The sequence below is a fragment of the Dermacentor silvarum genome, chromosome 2 (assembly GCF_013339745.2).
Source record: "Dermacentor silvarum isolate Dsil-2018 chromosome 2, BIME_Dsil_1.4, whole genome shotgun sequence".
Lineage (NCBI taxonomy): Eukaryota > Metazoa > Arthropoda > Arachnida > Ixodida > Ixodidae > Dermacentor > Dermacentor silvarum.
In genome coordinates, this window is record NC_051155.1 from 120,798,961 (window position 1) to 120,815,863 (window position 16,903).

Consider the following 16,903-nt stretch of genomic DNA (forward strand, 5'->3'; position numbering starts at 1 on the left):
TGAATTTGCCATAGACATCAACATTCTCAATTTATCTGTCTAGGCATTTAAATTCATCTTCAACATTCCCTCTGTCAGCTATCTAGCACATTCATTCCAGGGTATCAGCTTCCAGTCTGACACAAGAGATGAAGCCACAAACTGTTCTAGTTGTCTTACACGCTAACCACAGAAACTTCATTATCAGTCTTTTTAAATGACGCTAAATCCTTTCTTTTCAGGCTGAGACAATGTTTTATAGCCAATTATCACGAGAAAATCCCTGCCAGCAGTTGGGTTTCTCCAGCAGGTGAGTGAGAACCCTGAAAAGCCAACTATGGCCATTGCAGAACAGCTTTAAATAGCAGAGTCAACAGTCAATCTTGCAGTGCACAATGTGATCAGGGTAACCAAAGAGTGACTTGCTGTGAACTTCTGCTGCCAAGTCACCCGCAATGTGGTGTCCTAGTTCCCACTATAAACCTGTTACGCTGCTACGTATTAGGGGCGTCACTGATAGCAAGACTAACGAACAACCACACAATGCTGAAAACTCGCTAAAGGCTGCTATTGTGGAACCACCGCCCAAAATTAACACATACTATCGCAAATGGTAATTCAGCATTCCAACAAATTCAGTTGCTAGTTGGGCCAGATAGCAAGAATTTCTTTCCTACTTGAGATAAATGAGACAGAAGTGGAGATTTCTTATGCTTGTGCACAGCTTTTGCCTTTCGAATGGTAAAAATGAAGAAACACGCTCCCTTTTTGTGAAAGTTGGCACACAGACGGAAATAGAGTTTTAGCTTTTCTGTATACGAGGTGTGTTCAAAAAGAAACCGAACTTTTGCTATAGCATCTTTATTGCTTATTGTACAACATTTTAAGCACTGTCCCCCTCAACGTAGTCCCATCTACTAGCAATGCACTGTTCCTGTCGTTTCTTCCATTTTTGGAAAGCCTCCTGGAGACGCAATTTCTGGGATGGCGCGCAGGTCTCTTCTCGCATTGTTCTGAATCTCCTCTATGGCTTGGAAATGACGTCCTTTCAATGTGGTTTTAAGTTTGGGAAACAGGAAATAGTCTGCTAGCGCTAGGTCCAGAGAATGCGGTGGGTGGAGCACAACGGGAGTGGGATGTTTTGCTAAATAGCTGCGGACAAGGAGCGACGTGTGAGCCGGCGCATTGTCATGATGCAACATCGAAATCTGGTTTTGCCACAATTCAGGCCTCTTACTGAGCACAGAATTCCTCAAATGCGCTACAATTCCCTGGTAGACTTCCTTGTCTGCCATCTGACCACGTGGTACAAATTCCTGATGGACAATGCCTTCGCAGTCAAAAAACACAACCACTCAGTAGCCGCTGCATGCTCTCTCTGCCGGTTGGCGCGCAATTTAAAAAGTTCAGTTTATTTTTGAACACACCTCATATGTATTACTCTTTACAGAAATATCAGGTTACAGTAAACATAAACTGCAGTAACAAAGCTGCTGATGACATCTTGTGACGCTTTGTCCAATGATGCATGAAACGATTTTGTGTTGCACGGGTGTTCTTGTCAAAGGGATATAAAACAGAAGGGACTGCATGTTGTTGATTTAATCACTGCCGTTGTTTTACAGCACCAGATACATATAGAATATGGTTGGTCACGGCAATAATAGCTCTATGTTCTTTCCAGTTAAGCTGTGTGCCAGATATGGCAGCACCACGCTGGTTGCTCACATTCATGCCCCCAGAAACCTAGCACTCTGTGAATTATAATTATGTATACGGATGAGGTAAAGCTCTCTAATAACCTTAAGAATATTTGTTTAAAACAAGACATTGAGATGGCCACTCAGATTGCATTTGCTTATTGCTAGTTGTAAGCAGCGTTGCCATTTTAGCATTTTTGCTCAATCTAGCATGTTTCACATTCGCTTGACAGCAAGAATGCATGCTTAGTGGATGGTGGTCTTCTTAACCCTTTCCGTACGAAAAATGAGCTCCGCTCATCAAGGATCTACTTGTAGAAAATATGAAGGACGAGCCAAGCTCATACAAAGATGCTTGGCCTCAGAGTCCTGAATCATAATATCCAGTCCTCTGGGTCGTCCATTGCACAATGTTTGTATAAACACAATGCCAGATGGCACGCATTGCCTTGCCAAGATACTCTTTGAGTGGAAGCTTGTTGCTGCACCAGCTATGCTCAACTTCAATATGGCCGCCTCCGTGGGAAGCTCCAGTAATTCAGCGTGTGGTGTTGATACAAAAAGAAAATGCGGGCTTTATGAAACTTCATCGTTCTCAAGTGGAAGCAATGTCAAAATGGCCACAAATGTCTCTGGCGACTCCTGTGCTCTGAGTGAAGACGACAGTGCGGACGGCATAAGCTTTGCACGTGTGCGGACAAAACTTGACCCCCCCTAAAAGAGTAATATTTCTACTGCACCACCCTGGTTTCCTTTCACTGGGCCTCCTCAGATGAACCTCCAAGTTGATGATGGAGCTGGTGTGGTGGAGTACTTCCTTACATTTTTTGACCAAAAGCTCATTGACCCAAAAAACGCTTGTGTGCAGCGAAACCCACTTTCTGTTACATCGTGCTATTATTATTTTTTCCTAGTACACTACGCATTTATTGCGCAAATTACAAGCGCCAATGTGTTTTTTAAACATACCTAAATCGTTTTCATGAATAAAAAGATACTGCATTTATAAAGTTCTTTAAAAATTTATTACCGTCGTAAAAAGGTAAATGCCCTTCGAATGAATCTTAGTTAATAAGAAAACCACTAGGAAAAATTATCCACTTCACAGATATTCATCTACATAAATGTTTCAAATTGCTATGCATACAATATGCCTGCACGAACACAAGCTGTATCTGCTGTCTTGCCAGAGAAAATTTCTAGTAAATAATTCCCTTCATGAGTGGCTTCTGAGAGACTAAGAACTACATTGCATGAGTGTCATCCTTCTAGAATTATTCCTTCTGGATGGCACTTGTAGGCTGGCAGTTGAAAGGAAAAGTGTGCCATAACATCTGCTCAGAAGCCACGAGTCCCTGTACTGTGAGCAGAGACTTGGGCTTATTTGCCACAGCAACATCACCACTCAATGAAAGTGTTTCTAAGGCAACAACAACCAGATGAAAACTATGTTTTATAAAAAATATTTCAGTTTTGCTGTGTGATATCGGTATTTATGTTCACTATTATTTGAGTCCTGCCTGTCTCCTAAAAGTTGACTGACATCTAATGGTTTAAATGCTTTAAAATGGTTTAAACAAAAATGGAGCCAAACAAAGCTCTACAACGTGTTAGGTGCAGCTTCCCACAAGCACGACCAACTGTACGTTGCTGCGATAAAAAAAAAAAAAAAAGACAGAGATGAGGAACCCCAGCCATGCCTAATAGGCCGTGCAATGTCACAGGAATATGGGATGTCACACGTGATGCTGCAACTATCTGGGTTAGCAATAATGGAAAAAAAAAAGGAAGCAACAGCACCACTATCCACTGGGTTGATGCATTAAAAACATTTATTATCTCATCAAAGCAAGTAACTACTCAGTCAGCCTTGCACTATTCAACAAAAGAAAACAGACCATGGGCAATAAAATCTGGTACAGTGCAAGCAGCTCATCTGTAGGTAGGTAAACACCAAAACTGAGTAACAAACTCATAAAAAACAAGTAGAAGCTTGCAGTAACAACTACAAAAATGACAAACAAAGGAAACAAAGCAATAATCTATAGACACCAATGGCTCTTGAATTCTGTCATGGATGAATATCTATGAGTTTGCAAAACGCTTTGAACACAGAGCTGCATGGTGTGTATTGCACTTCTTTTATGAACAACAAGATAAAGATCAAGCTAAAAGATAAAAAATATAGTCTTTGTGAGTGCTGCACATTGCATTCATGGAAGCCCGTGGGGTGCAGAGCCTCCCATCACGAAATTATCGGTTAAATGTGGCTTTCAGACTGATTGTATTTAAAGCAAGAGTAGCCTTATACCTCTCTAGTAAGGCACACAACAGTTATTAATCTTGCAAATATTCATAACATTACCAATGCACACCACCTAATCTACTCTAAGTTGCCTTGTAAAAAGCAAGAAAGTTGCCTGCAGCATTCGGATGTTTTATAATCATTGTTACCACTCAATTAAACATCAAGACATCTAGCCAGCAGAGCTTTCTACTTGAACTGAACACCACACCCCACCAGTACAGAGACTAGGCTACACTACTGCATAATGCATCTCTGCATGATGTAGTGTATTATTGCAAGGTTTACAGATCGGAAACGCTGGTCCACAAAGACAATAAATATTGGTGTTTCAACAGGGGTTTCAATAAGTGGAATGTGCACACATTGAGTATACATTCAGATTCAGGAGGCTGACATAGCATAAGGTTGAAGACCGAATGTCTGACTTGCTAGAGGACTACCACTGTCGTCATAAGAAAGTACAGTAGAACCCCGCTGTTACGTTCCCGGGTGCTGCGTTTTCCCGGCTGTTACGTCGTTTTCGGCCGGTCCCGGCACAGCTCCCATAGAACCCAATGCATTGCTAACCCCGCTGTTACGTCGCAACTGTGGGACCGTTCCCGCATCATACGTTGCGAACTGCCACACCGCGCCGGCCCGAGCGGCCATTTTGACTTTTCATGTAGCTTGGCTTGGTTGCTTGACGATGGCATTGGCCGCCCAAAGTGCTGGGGGCGACATTTATTACGTATTTTCGGTTTCCGCCAGCAAAAGTATGGCCTTTGATATCCGCTTTTGCTATCTAAAGATGATGTCTATGACGCGTTGCGGCCCTAAAATTCGTTTTGGCTCATAGATGTTCCGTATAAAGTCCAAGGGCGGTAACGCCGTCGCCGCGCGCCGTATGCTTTCTTTCGCGCGCGAGACGCAGTCGTCGGCTCCCCTCGCAGGCTTTCACTCGCACATACAGCATACGTCGCCGCGCGCCGTATGCTGTATGTGCGAGTGGAAGCTTGCGAGGGAAGCCGCGTGGCCATATGCTGAATGTGCGAGTGAGTGAAAGCGTGCGAGGGGTGCTGACGACCGCGTCTCGCGCGCGAAAGAAAAGCAGAGAGGCAGCGCGCCTCCTTCCGTTGCGCTCGAGGCACCAGCGAGGGAGCGAGGGGGGGGGGGGGGGGGAGCGGGCAGCGTTGTGCTCTGGCATCATACTGCGCGGCGGCGCGCGCGCAGTCCCGCGGGCCCTATCTTGAAAGCGATCTGCGTGGGGGTAGATTCTACGCAGTGTAGGTGCGTCGGCGGCTCGTGGCTTTGTGCGTGCTGCGTGTTCTCGGCGCTCAGTTAGGGTTGAAGCGATAGACAACAGCATGAAGGTCACTTCGCTCGCTTCTGCAGCGGCGCTTAACTGCGCGTGTCCGCGCTCATCGAGTGTGATGTGTTCATGTTTGCCTGTGGGCGCTGACACTATGTTTGTTAATTAGTTAATAACCGAATGTTTACAAGTTTATACAGACGATAAAACTACTATTCTTACTTTGTATAGCTCACCGCAATCGATACTCCGGCTGTCGGGCGAAACTACTTTTTGTCGCACGTAAGAATTAAAATAATATTGTGTGCAGTTCAACACTACTCCCATTTCTCAATTTTTCCTGTTTCCTGGCTCTTGCATTTCCCGGGTCTTACGTTTTTTTTTTACGGTCCCGTGAAAAACGTAACAGCGGGGTTCTACTGTATATTATTTTACATCATTTTCTAAGCCTGTGGGACTCGTTTTTAAGTGCCATATTTCAGGGCAGTTCACATACTTGAGAGAATGAGCATAGAAAATATAGAATCTATTTAAGTGCGAGCTTGGGAGAGCCCTGAGCTTTTAAACCAGAGGCTTTTTAGCTGCATCACTGAATGTACTTGCACTAAGGCCACTTGGGGAATAGCAAGAGAGTCAAGCAGATGTTCGACAGTCCATAGCAGTGTTAGCTTTACCACCACTGCATGCAGCAACCAGAAAGCAGTATTCTCATGAACTTCCCAGCATCTTTACAGTGGCTGCTAATGCCCTTCAACTGCAATTAAAATGGCCTATATCTGCGAATACATTTTGTAAGGATGAGGAAAGCAAAACATTTTGGGGAAAAATCTATGTCCTTGTTTGGGCTGGATGGAGTATTCGTGTTGCCATGACATTTCTTCAGCTGCAGCTGTCTAACTTAAATGAGGTGGGTTACACAGCCACCCTTAGTTCAAGCACTAACCATCTGACAAATACAAGTGCAACGGTAAGCCAGTCAGATCAACATGCAATGTGCTACTGAGCAATTATGCAACAGGACGTGCTAAACTTCATGAGTGCAGCAAAGAACAATGTGCTTATTTGTGTAACAAAAGCTGGGAAGCGACATGACTTAGCAAAAAAAAAAATTATGGGTGCAGAATAAAGGGGGGGCACAAGTCATCAGACACGAGCAACTCACAAACGACAAAAAAGGTCACAGAAACAAGGCACCTAGAAAAGTTGTGCTCGATATACTAGGTGAAAACTTTTGCACTTGTGTGGCTATTCAAGTTTTGAAGCCAAGTTCAAAGTTACAGAAGAACAGTCCTCTATTTGAGTTTTTAGTGTGACGATTCCCAATCAATATATAAAAGATGACCACCGAAAGCCAGGATGGCTTTTAGAACTGCAGTATAGTTCACAAGCATAATTGCTTCACTGACGGGCATGAGGTGCTGCTTGCCCTGTGCACCAAAAACAGCGAGGCGCATCCAGCACTGATGGTTGTCACCGCAATGCTACAACCGACACACAGCAGCTGTTGACCATGGGACTACTACAAGGGGTAGTTGATACATCACTGGCATGTTCTGATCTGCTCATCGTTGACAGAAAACTAAGCTTGTAGATAATTGATGCACCACTGTGACATGAAGGCTCTAAGCATACCAGCCAGTGAAGGCTGCTGCGGGCACCTATTATTTGATGTTTTACTTTTTATTCTACAATGTGCAGCATTATTTGGTTCGAAGTGAATTTGACTGATATCTTCAATGTTCACTAACTTTTACCGAACTTCCCTTGAGTTGTTTCACAAAAATGTATGAGAAGCTTGCCAATTTACATATAATGAATATCTTCAGCTAACATGCTAAGCAGGTATTGTATTGTAAGCAGCACTGCTTCTGAAATATACCAATATAATGTGCCGTATCCTACTTTTGCCTGCGTTTATACTGAATAAGGGTGATGTTATAATAGTCCGAGGCACTTTATCCCTAGCATCACGCATTACGGTATTAGTTTATTCACCTTTTGATATCTCAAATGAAACAAGGAGTGGTTAATGAGTGCCACTACATACAAGTATGCTCACATGTCTAAAATTATTTCACTAAAAGTTGAAAAATGTGCAAAGTATGGATCTCTGGGAAAGTGAAGAGGACTTAAGCAAGATTTCACCTTTATGAACTCAACTGAAAACCTAGGAACTGAACAAAGAACCTTAGAAGAGATGTGCTAGTGAAGGCATATACCGAAATACCAGAAGACCAATGAAAGAGCAGCAGCACTGGAGACGGCACACTGTGAACAATTTATGATGCACGAAAAGTGTTCTTGCATTTCACAACTCTTCTCTCGAAAAATAAAAGATGCAAGAATGGTGACAGTGCAAAGTGATGATGAAAAGTAATGACTGCCACTACTGACATTCTCGCACCAGCAATTTGATAGAATGCAGTTGGTGATTGCACGAGTTTGTACACTTACGTTAAATGCAAGTACCACCAAGATGTTGTCAATAGCAGTGCTGCTTGCACTATGCTAACTCTTTGCAATATGCATTGCACTGTGCTTCACTGAATTTTGTATTTTAAATAATAGCAAGAACTATTTGGTAGAGAAAGAGGTCAAGAACAAGAAAAGAAAGCACAGGGAAGCAACCAACTAGGCAATTGACACTTCCATCCTAATGCTTGTGCATCATTTAATGACCTTGATGCTGCAAACCAATTATAGAACTGAAGAAAAAAAAACAATAAACACTACCTTCAACTATGCCACATCAGGTGAGCAAACAATGTTCTTTGATCCACACAACTGCACTAGGTGCCTTGTTATCTAGGATAGCAAAATAATAAAGCGCAGGAAAAAAGAACACAACAGTGCATGATTTAACATAAAACACAGCTCCAACATGCATTACTTCTACCTCTTGCGAAGGCAAATTGAACACATGTGTACTAAGCTCATACATCATACACCAACATTTTAGAGGATGCGAAATAAATGGATCTATATACCTTAATATTAAAACCAAATCCTATATCAGCTAACTCTATAATCACGCTGATACAGATGCATCTGAGGCTGAATACATACACCAATTCCTAAAGCTATACTGAAGCCAATTCCTGCACCAAATATTTCCTTCCACATTCAGTGAAAGATACAATCTGTTTCAAGCTTACCTGGCTTGCCTCACGGTACTATAGACGAGTCAAAAATAAATACAGTAGTATGATACTGCTTTGCCACTTAAGAAATTGTTGTTAACGTTATCTGTTAATTTCAGTGAAACAGACAAAAGATTGGGGGAGCTTCTGAGTACTTAGAGAAGCACTCTGCTCTCTCTTCATGCTTCATGCTGTTTATGTGATAGTGCTGGCATCGTGATAAGATGCACCCCTCAGCCACTCTTCATGGCTTTGCTCATTGAGAAACAAGAGCCTTTTCATGGTTTTAGAAAGCATTAACAGAGTTTTGATGCTTCTGCATGTGCTTCTACCTGCGCCTGGAATCTATACCTGCAAAGCATGCACTCAACAGGACAAAGAAGAGCTAATGCTTTAAGGCATTGTGCTGGCTGTCCCAAAACAACTGGTATCCAGGGATTAAACAACCAAACTGAAACACTGCACACTAAGAAGCAGCCTGATGATAAAGCTTGAACTAGTGGTAGGTAGGACGCGATTACAAGCAACAGCCTGAAGGCTAGACAAGGACAACAATAAAGTCAAAGATGAGGATAGTGTTATCCTCATCTCCTTCGTTGTCTTAGTCTAGTCTTCATGCTCATCTTTGACTTTCTTCTTGTCCTTGTCTAGCGTTCATGCTGTTAAGTGGTAATCCCCTCACATTACGTATAACAGGTAAAGCGCTGTTCTCAGAAAAAACAAAACAGGGAGGCAGAAGACTGTCTAAACATAAAAGAGCGATCTTGAGGACTAAAGCAGTGACTGCGCCTTCTGGTGGCCCCTTCTCATTCACAACGAATAAGTGTGCCACGTGTCACAAGCGGCACACGGAGGCACCGCCGGCGGTACAAAAGTCGAGCCTGTGGCCCAGCTCGGAGGCGTACTGAAAGATTACCTCACACGGTGGCGGGGCACTGCGGTAGCTGGGCACAATCTTGAAGGTGACGCTGCCCCGTGCATCCCTCTGCATGGTGACAAGGACAAGAAAGTTGTCAGCCGGGAGGTCGCACTGGGAGGAGCTACAGAAAGCTCCCTTCCACAACAGGTAAACACAAAGGTAGCATGGGAGTCCACTGGAACTTACCAGAAGCTACGCTAAGCATATCGTAAATGCTTGTTAATTGAACTTCACAGACACACGAAGAACATTCAAAGTGAATAAAATTTGCACGAGAACTATAACAACCCACATACAATAAAACAAAGTTAATAATGCCCGCACTTATGGACAGCTTTCTGTGGCTATGCAGGCCAAATCAGAACACTGCAGCACATATGTGAGACCTCCGCTGCATATAGTACCGAGTTTGATTGCTGCTCTTAAAATTTATAATAAACTAAAAATGTAAGTTCATATGTAAGTTCACATATTTACTTTTAGCTTTTACATTAAAATTATATGCTTGTGCGTGTTTGTGCTCGCCCAAAACCCAAACATGTTAAAATAATGCATGCACTTAACTCTTTTCTTACCATGGCACTAGGCATCGATCACCGGTGACCGAAGTTTTCGAGCGCCTATTTAAAAAACAAACGGTACCTTCCTGGTCTCGTAGCGCCATCTCGGTGATTGTATACAAAGTAGAGTTTCTGCTTCTGCGCGGTTCACATTTTTACTGCGCGGTGGGGATTTTTAAAGGGCGCGCGAGCTCAAAGGTTGAGGCACACTTAAGCAGTGTGATGGCGTCGGCATGCGGTACCGCACGCGCTCGAAAGAAAGCAGTTTCGCTTCATTCCAACGATCCTAGAAGCAATCTTTTGGACTTTTCGAGCAGTGATGACTCGGACATCGATGTCGCATTGTCGGAGTTTAGTTCGGATGAGGAAACTTCAGTAGATCAGCCGGGAACATCAGCTGTTACCCGCCGGCAAGTTTAATTTTCACCTTCCGTTTTGTTTATTGATATCTACAGCCGGTTCAATTGCCCTGTTGATGTCCAAACTATTACTTTCTTTATTTATGGTGTGTCCATTTCATTTGGACAAGACGTGCTGCCACCAGTTTCAGCCCCAGAGAGATCCGTGCATTGGCCTCGGAATGACACTCCATAGGGGTCCGAAGTGGCTGGCGAGAGCTCGCAATTTTTTTTGCCTGTCCTTTATGGCGGAGGTTGTTCATGCTATATGTATAAACACCAACAAATATGCATAGCGCATATCCTTGACAAACTGATGTAGAATTTTTTTTTCTTTGAGGATATAAGTCTGTCATTAAGAAAGTTTGCCGTGAATTTCATTAATTATTTATTTGGTAATTTATTACTTATGTTGTAATTACTGTTTCTTTACCGAAATGTAGTTTTGAAATGTGCATTTAGTACTCGTGTTTTTGTATATAATATTATGCTGTAAATTAATCCTCTTCTTGAAAAAAAATCGTAAGTAGGACTAACCAAGTACTTGAATTTTTCACTATGCATCATGTAATTTTTCTTAACTCAAAGAGTACTTTATTTATGGGTATAATTCTGTAAAGAAATGTTGCCAAGGAATATATTAACAATTTGTATGTTTTGGAATTTCTCAAAAAAAATTTTTGCCAGAGATGTTACTTGCCGAATTTTTTTTTTTTGAAAATTTTGGGTGTTCTTTGTTTAAGAATATTTTTATTTTTTGTATTTTTAAAAATAAATATTATTTGAAAGCATATTCATTTACATTCACTTTTATATACTGCATGACACTGTAAACTTATTGGCTGTTGCACAAAAAATTCCTAACTCAAACATACAAAAAACAGCCAATTTCCCCGTGGTAGGTCTCGGGCAACATAGCAGCAGCCACACCTCTCGCCTAGCCATGAATTCGCTGTTTTTTTCGGCAGTGCATTATGCTCACGACAAATGAATGGAGCCACAAGCTTTCATTCTCTTCCATCTAATTTTACCTTAAGTCTGAACAATAAAGCATTCCTTTTTTAAAGATTGCATCGTGAATTCCAGTGGTCCTAAACATAATGAGATTCATCGTCACTGAAACATCACATCACGAGAACTGGCATGATCAAATGAGCGATTTTCTTTGTTTCAAAACATGCCAAATTAGAGTAATATACTATGTAATATATTTCATCCTGTTGTCTATTGTTTTATTTGCTTTTTATAATGCAAAACAGGCAGTATTACTAAAGAATATTTTGCTAAAAGCTGTGCTTTTGGCCACCGTGGCTGGGGAATCGAAACTATAAGCAATACTATCAGATTAGATGACATTCTAATACAGTCGAACTTTGTTAAAACACAGTTGCACCGAACACGAAAATACCTTCCTTATATGCTATATCCATTATAAGTATATGTGCAGATATCAGCGAGAAAAAAAAAATCACGATCAGATCTATGCGAAAGAAACACAAGAGGGTGTCTCGGAGGGGCCAGAGTAAAGGGTCTCCTGCGAATCTTGACGACTCGTAGACATTTTGTCGTGCCAATATGACACAGGGAAACAACAATAAATTGCATACATGCGCTCTGCACCACCACAAATACACCGGTGTTATCAAGCGGGATCGGCCCATTGGCTTGCCGACCGTGATGCAACCAAGCCAAGCCGCTGGCCAAAACGTGCACGCCCCCGACAGATTTCTTAGACATGAAGGTGACTGTATATGGATGCATACTACACTACTATGGCCACCAGTCTCACCTGTGCATATGATCTCACGTTTGAGCGCCAAAAAGGTCTACGAGTGTGAACATATTTGCGGCAAGCTTCCCACAACAGCTTGTCACCAGCCGGTTGGCCGCAGTGCTGAGGGCACTTTGTTGGGAGTCGGCAACCGAAGTAGCAGTTTTATGCCAATCGTCATGGTGGCAACATTGTTCATGACTGCCATGTTTGCAGCATTGCATGCATGATTCATGCCCAAAGCACCGTGTGGCGTTTGAATATCGGCTATATTGCCGTCATACATTGGTGCTAGGGGTAGGTGGCAGTGCCGCAGGAATCATGCAGGTTCTAAAGATCAGCTGCCGGAGAAGTCGTTCAGTGACTGCATGACTTTTTTGCTACCAGGATATATATTTTGAGGCACATGCAAGCAAAAATTTGCTGCGCTATAACCGATAGTGCGTCGATTTCATTATAGCAGGAGAAAACTTAGTTGAAATAAAGCATGCCGAATGAAATTTTATATTTACTTTGTTATATACGATAATTGGTTATGTTCATGTTCATTATATCGAGGTTCGAAAGTACAAGCACAGAAGCTCTGTCCATATAGCTTTGCCTGCATAGCCAGACAAAATTGTCCTTGAGTAAAGTAGTTCAATGAATAGGAACTCACACAAGAGCTCTTGCTTCTTGACAAGAGAAAATACTGATCATCACATACTTTGTTTTCCCATTAAAAACAATCGCTGTCACGCTCAGAACATTCCTGGGAGCACAGACATGGCAGAAAGAATATGATGTGGCTACTTGAAAAGTGACAAAGTGCACAAAAATCAGTGCTACCGCGATGTATGATAACAGCATACTTGGAGTACTAGGAGTGGACAGCACTCAGAGTAACCTTTAACCATTGAGTTATCGTGGCTCACCTTAAAAGCACCGATTTGTCTTTTCTCTCATTATCTTTTCTTTCCGCCACTATCCTCGTCACACACTCTCCTCTCGCACAAAGCTATGCAACGAGAACCAAGAAAAGGCCATCAACTGAGCAACATGGGGTGCTAACAAAGAAATAAGCTTGCTTGGCCTTGCCCATCTGCACAGGAGCAACATGGCGACCCCATCATGTCACCAGAAATGCACAAAGAGAGGAGCTGAGGGAAAGAATAGATAGGCAGCATCTGGGCACGCATAACAAACGTTTGCCTGGTTGTCACTGCTAACGTGGTGAACTGGACAGCAAAGGGTCTATCGCCATTCTCATCCACCGGATGACTTCAGCATGCAGTGGGTTGTGTGCTGGCCAGAGGCTCTTTGATGTTACCTGGTTGTGCTGGCATGCCGAGTTTCTACCCGTGAACATATTTCCTGCTTTGTGGATGACATTTGTGAATTTCCATTAACTAATCAATGTCGTGCCCTAGAATGAAGGATGCTGACACTTACGAGCATTCTCTGCAAACTCTCCACAGTTTGGTTGGCAACGCTGATGCCGTTGATTTCACGTATTTCGTCCCCGACATGTAGAGTGGCTGCAATGCAAGAAAATAAGAATTGAAGAGCATCACCCACAATCTGCAGCTATTTCAAATGCTGCTTCTCTGATTGATTTCAAGCACCAGAAAACTTCGCAAAAGCCAAGGCTGTTACTGACCGGCAATGGCAGAGAAACGCCTAATGGCCAATGTTATCCGACATTGTAGCCAGACATGTTTCTTATCTCAATAATAGAATTGTCATCGTGGCCTTACAGTGGAGTGAGGATGCATATAAACACAAGAAATCCAGGTATGTAAAAATGGCAAGAAGCTTTCACCATAGTGAAGGCAAGCTAGCTGTTCAGTAAACTAAATAAAACCTACTAAAATACTGAACACAAAAAATCATTCAATGCAAGCGTTGTTAGATAAGTAAGGTTTCTGACATGGCATTATAATACTGCAAAGTATATGAATAGATAGCAACACTTTGCAAAGTAATCAGTATGTGTCAAGTTTCCATCGGAAGTGATGCTGAGCTTAGTTCAGCAGCTGTTTTCGGTAAGTGTGTGACAACTTCTCAGAAGAATGGATTGCGATGAATTTTGTGCATTGTTTAAAACATTGTTTGAAAATAATTGAATGGCTGAGCCGATAAAACAGAAGTTCAGTGGGGCCTCTACAACAGTGTTAGTGTTCACTTTTAGATTAATGAATTAAAATGTGGCTGGACATCACCCAAAGATGAAGTGCGCCTGTGACGTCAAGTTGAAGTTACCATGCCAAGAATGGTTGGAAAAATCTGTCTTATCGATGACAAAGAAATGTGGCTGTAGTGACACCACAGCAAGAAGTTTATGGAATGAACAACTGCCGTCTTTTGCCAAATACTATCAAAGTGCAGGAAGCGCTTTGCAGGTCACAAGGAACAGTGCATTATTGACAGACTTCGTGAGCATTGCAGAGCAGTATACAAGCATGATCAGGCAACAGGCACCTCGCAGACCAATGTCGCGGGTGTTATTGAATACCCGTAGGCGTTATTGCAGGCCAAAATCTTGAGAAGATCTGCAATGCACAAGTAGGGAAACTTGTGACGCATTCTATACGGAACTAAAAGATGAAAAATAAGCTAATAAGGCATTAGTGACACTCTCTATCAAGGAGTACAGGTACAGTCGAGTCTCGATAATTCGAACTCGAAGGGGCCCGAAAATTAGTTCGAATTAAAAGAAGTTCAAATTAACGGAAGGACGTGTTTTTGAAGTATTCTAGCACCATAGCAAGATGAACCAATGGTGTGAGTCATGAAATTTCGCGGCGCGCATAGCGAGTTGCTCTCACGCCGGCCAACGCTCGGTTCCCGATAATGGCAGAAAACGAAACTTCAGAGAGCGGACGGCGCCGACATGGCAAGGGGCACGCACGCGCGGCCGTTTTCTGCCGTTATCGGGAAGCGAGCGTTTGCCGGCGTGGGTGCCGACGCCGCTGGTCCACCCGGCCAGGCGCCAGCTTAGGCCGCTCCCTGAAGTTTCGTTTTCTGCTGTTATCGGGAAGCGAGCGTTTGGTGGCGTGGACAGTTCGTTGGCAGGACTGGGCCTCCGCCGCTGCATGAAGGGGTCTCTCCAATGCTTTTACTCTATGGCGGTGTTGGAGCAATGCCGGTCGGAGGCGCCGCCGCGTTATTTGGCGGGCTGCTGAGAGCATTGTCGGGCCGCGGTATGTTCGAATTAACCGTCGCAAATGCTTTTGCGTTCGAATTACAGAGCGTTTTCGCCCATTGAAATATACATAACTTTGACGGGACCAGAGGGTCAGTTCGAATAAACCAACAGTTCGAATAAAGCGTGCTCGAATTAACGAGATTTGACTGTATTATAACAAAGTGAGCCATGTGTAAACTGGCAGAGGGAGGCAGGAGGCGGAAAGGAGGAAACAACGAAAAAATGCGTTCCGCTATCAGACCTACCACGTTATCGGCCGTGGTAGCCGTTTGCGGGGCCCCTGGGCGAGGCTCATCAAAAACCGACGTGCGACTACGTTTAAACTCGTTGAACGAATTTTTGACGGTTGCCATCGAAGGAAAAGACTCACCGTAGACGGCATCCAGTCGCTCTGTGATTTCGCTGCGCGATTTCCCTTCCAAAAACAAGAATCGAATCACCGACCGATATTGCTCTTTTTACATTTTTTTAACGGACACACGAAAAATCACCTGCTTCCTCTTCCTCAAGCGGCCAAAAACAAAACTGCGAGCCCGATTCGACTGGACCTTTGCATGTGTCCCTCTAAGAGAGCGTACTCAACGTCAGTATATGTCTCATGCGATAGCGTCGCGATCTCGCGGTGAGGCTAAGTACTTATCGGACCGCCCTCGTATGACTAGTTTCATCTTTTGAGTAAACAGTCAGTTGCAGTCAATGCCCTTGTCCTCATTGGGTCTTTCTTATCATCCTTTCTGGCACTGTCATTGTGCATTCTATAAATCAACCCCAACTAGCCCGCCTGCCTGCTTTTGTGGTGAATAACCACACGCCGGTGCTGATACAATAGCCTCGCAAGATGGAGCAGCGCAACTAACCGATCTTAGAGGCTCTGCTGCTATGAAAACTCAGCACGATGATGGACAGAGTTGGTAAGCCCTGTTCTGGACTGACACTTTTCAACATGGTAGAAACAATGAAAAGGAGAGGAAGGTCTTGAGAGTACGGTAGTGCAAGTACTTGAGTAACAATAACTCTACTTATATAAGAAACATACAAAAAGCTTTTTTCCCTGAAAAAATCTCAAGGAAATGCCATTCCTTTAAGCATCTGACATGTTCCACAGCTTCAACAAAGCACGTTGCAGGGTCCCTTTAAGTCCATACGTATTCACACATAAGCAAATGAATGAGCAAGATGTTCAATCTTGTAGTTACGCATGTTAGTGCTGCCTGTACTGTTCTCACCTTGCCTGTGAATCATGCCACCATGCATGATGCGAGCCACAATACACCGTCCGTCCTCGTCCAGCTTCAGGGTGATGCCCTGTACACAAGTACACACAATGCATGACAAAACTTAACAGGTATTCTTAGTGCCTCTCACTAAAGGAAGTTATGCAAGCTGCAATAATGTTATATAGGCAATTAAGTAGGTTAATAAATGCCCTAGATGAGAAAAAAGATGCCGGTCATTGTTAACATGCTTATGTTTATTTCAGACAAACAGGGTGTGGACAACCGTGACAAGACATTTATAGATGAAAAAACATGCACACCCAAGTGGGCATAGTATAAAGGAACAAGGCATAAAGAGGGAATAGAGTGGGTCATTCCCCCCCCCCTATTTTTATTAGTATCATTAATACAACTGCTACTACAGTGGAATCTCGAT

The 16,903-nt window shown here is 43.1% G+C and overlaps 1 protein-coding gene across 7 annotated transcripts in view; it reads right to left on the minus strand.

Moving 5' to 3' along the window:
* Positions 1-16,903, minus strand: part of LOC119441717 (peripheral plasma membrane protein CASK) — a 790,490-nt gene that overhangs the window by 48,576 nt on the left and 725,011 nt on the right. For all 7 annotated transcript variants that reach the window (XM_037706319.2, XM_049661551.1, XM_049661552.1 and 4 more), the window contains 3 exons: positions 16,477-16,555; positions 13,495-13,580; positions 9,332-9,400 (listed from right to left, as the gene is read on the minus strand). In XM_037706319.2, the coding sequence (XP_037562247.2) occupies positions 9,332-9,400; positions 13,495-13,580; positions 16,477-16,555 (234 nt within the window). The remainder of the gene's footprint in view (positions 1-9,331; positions 9,401-13,494; positions 13,581-16,476; positions 16,556-16,903) is intronic.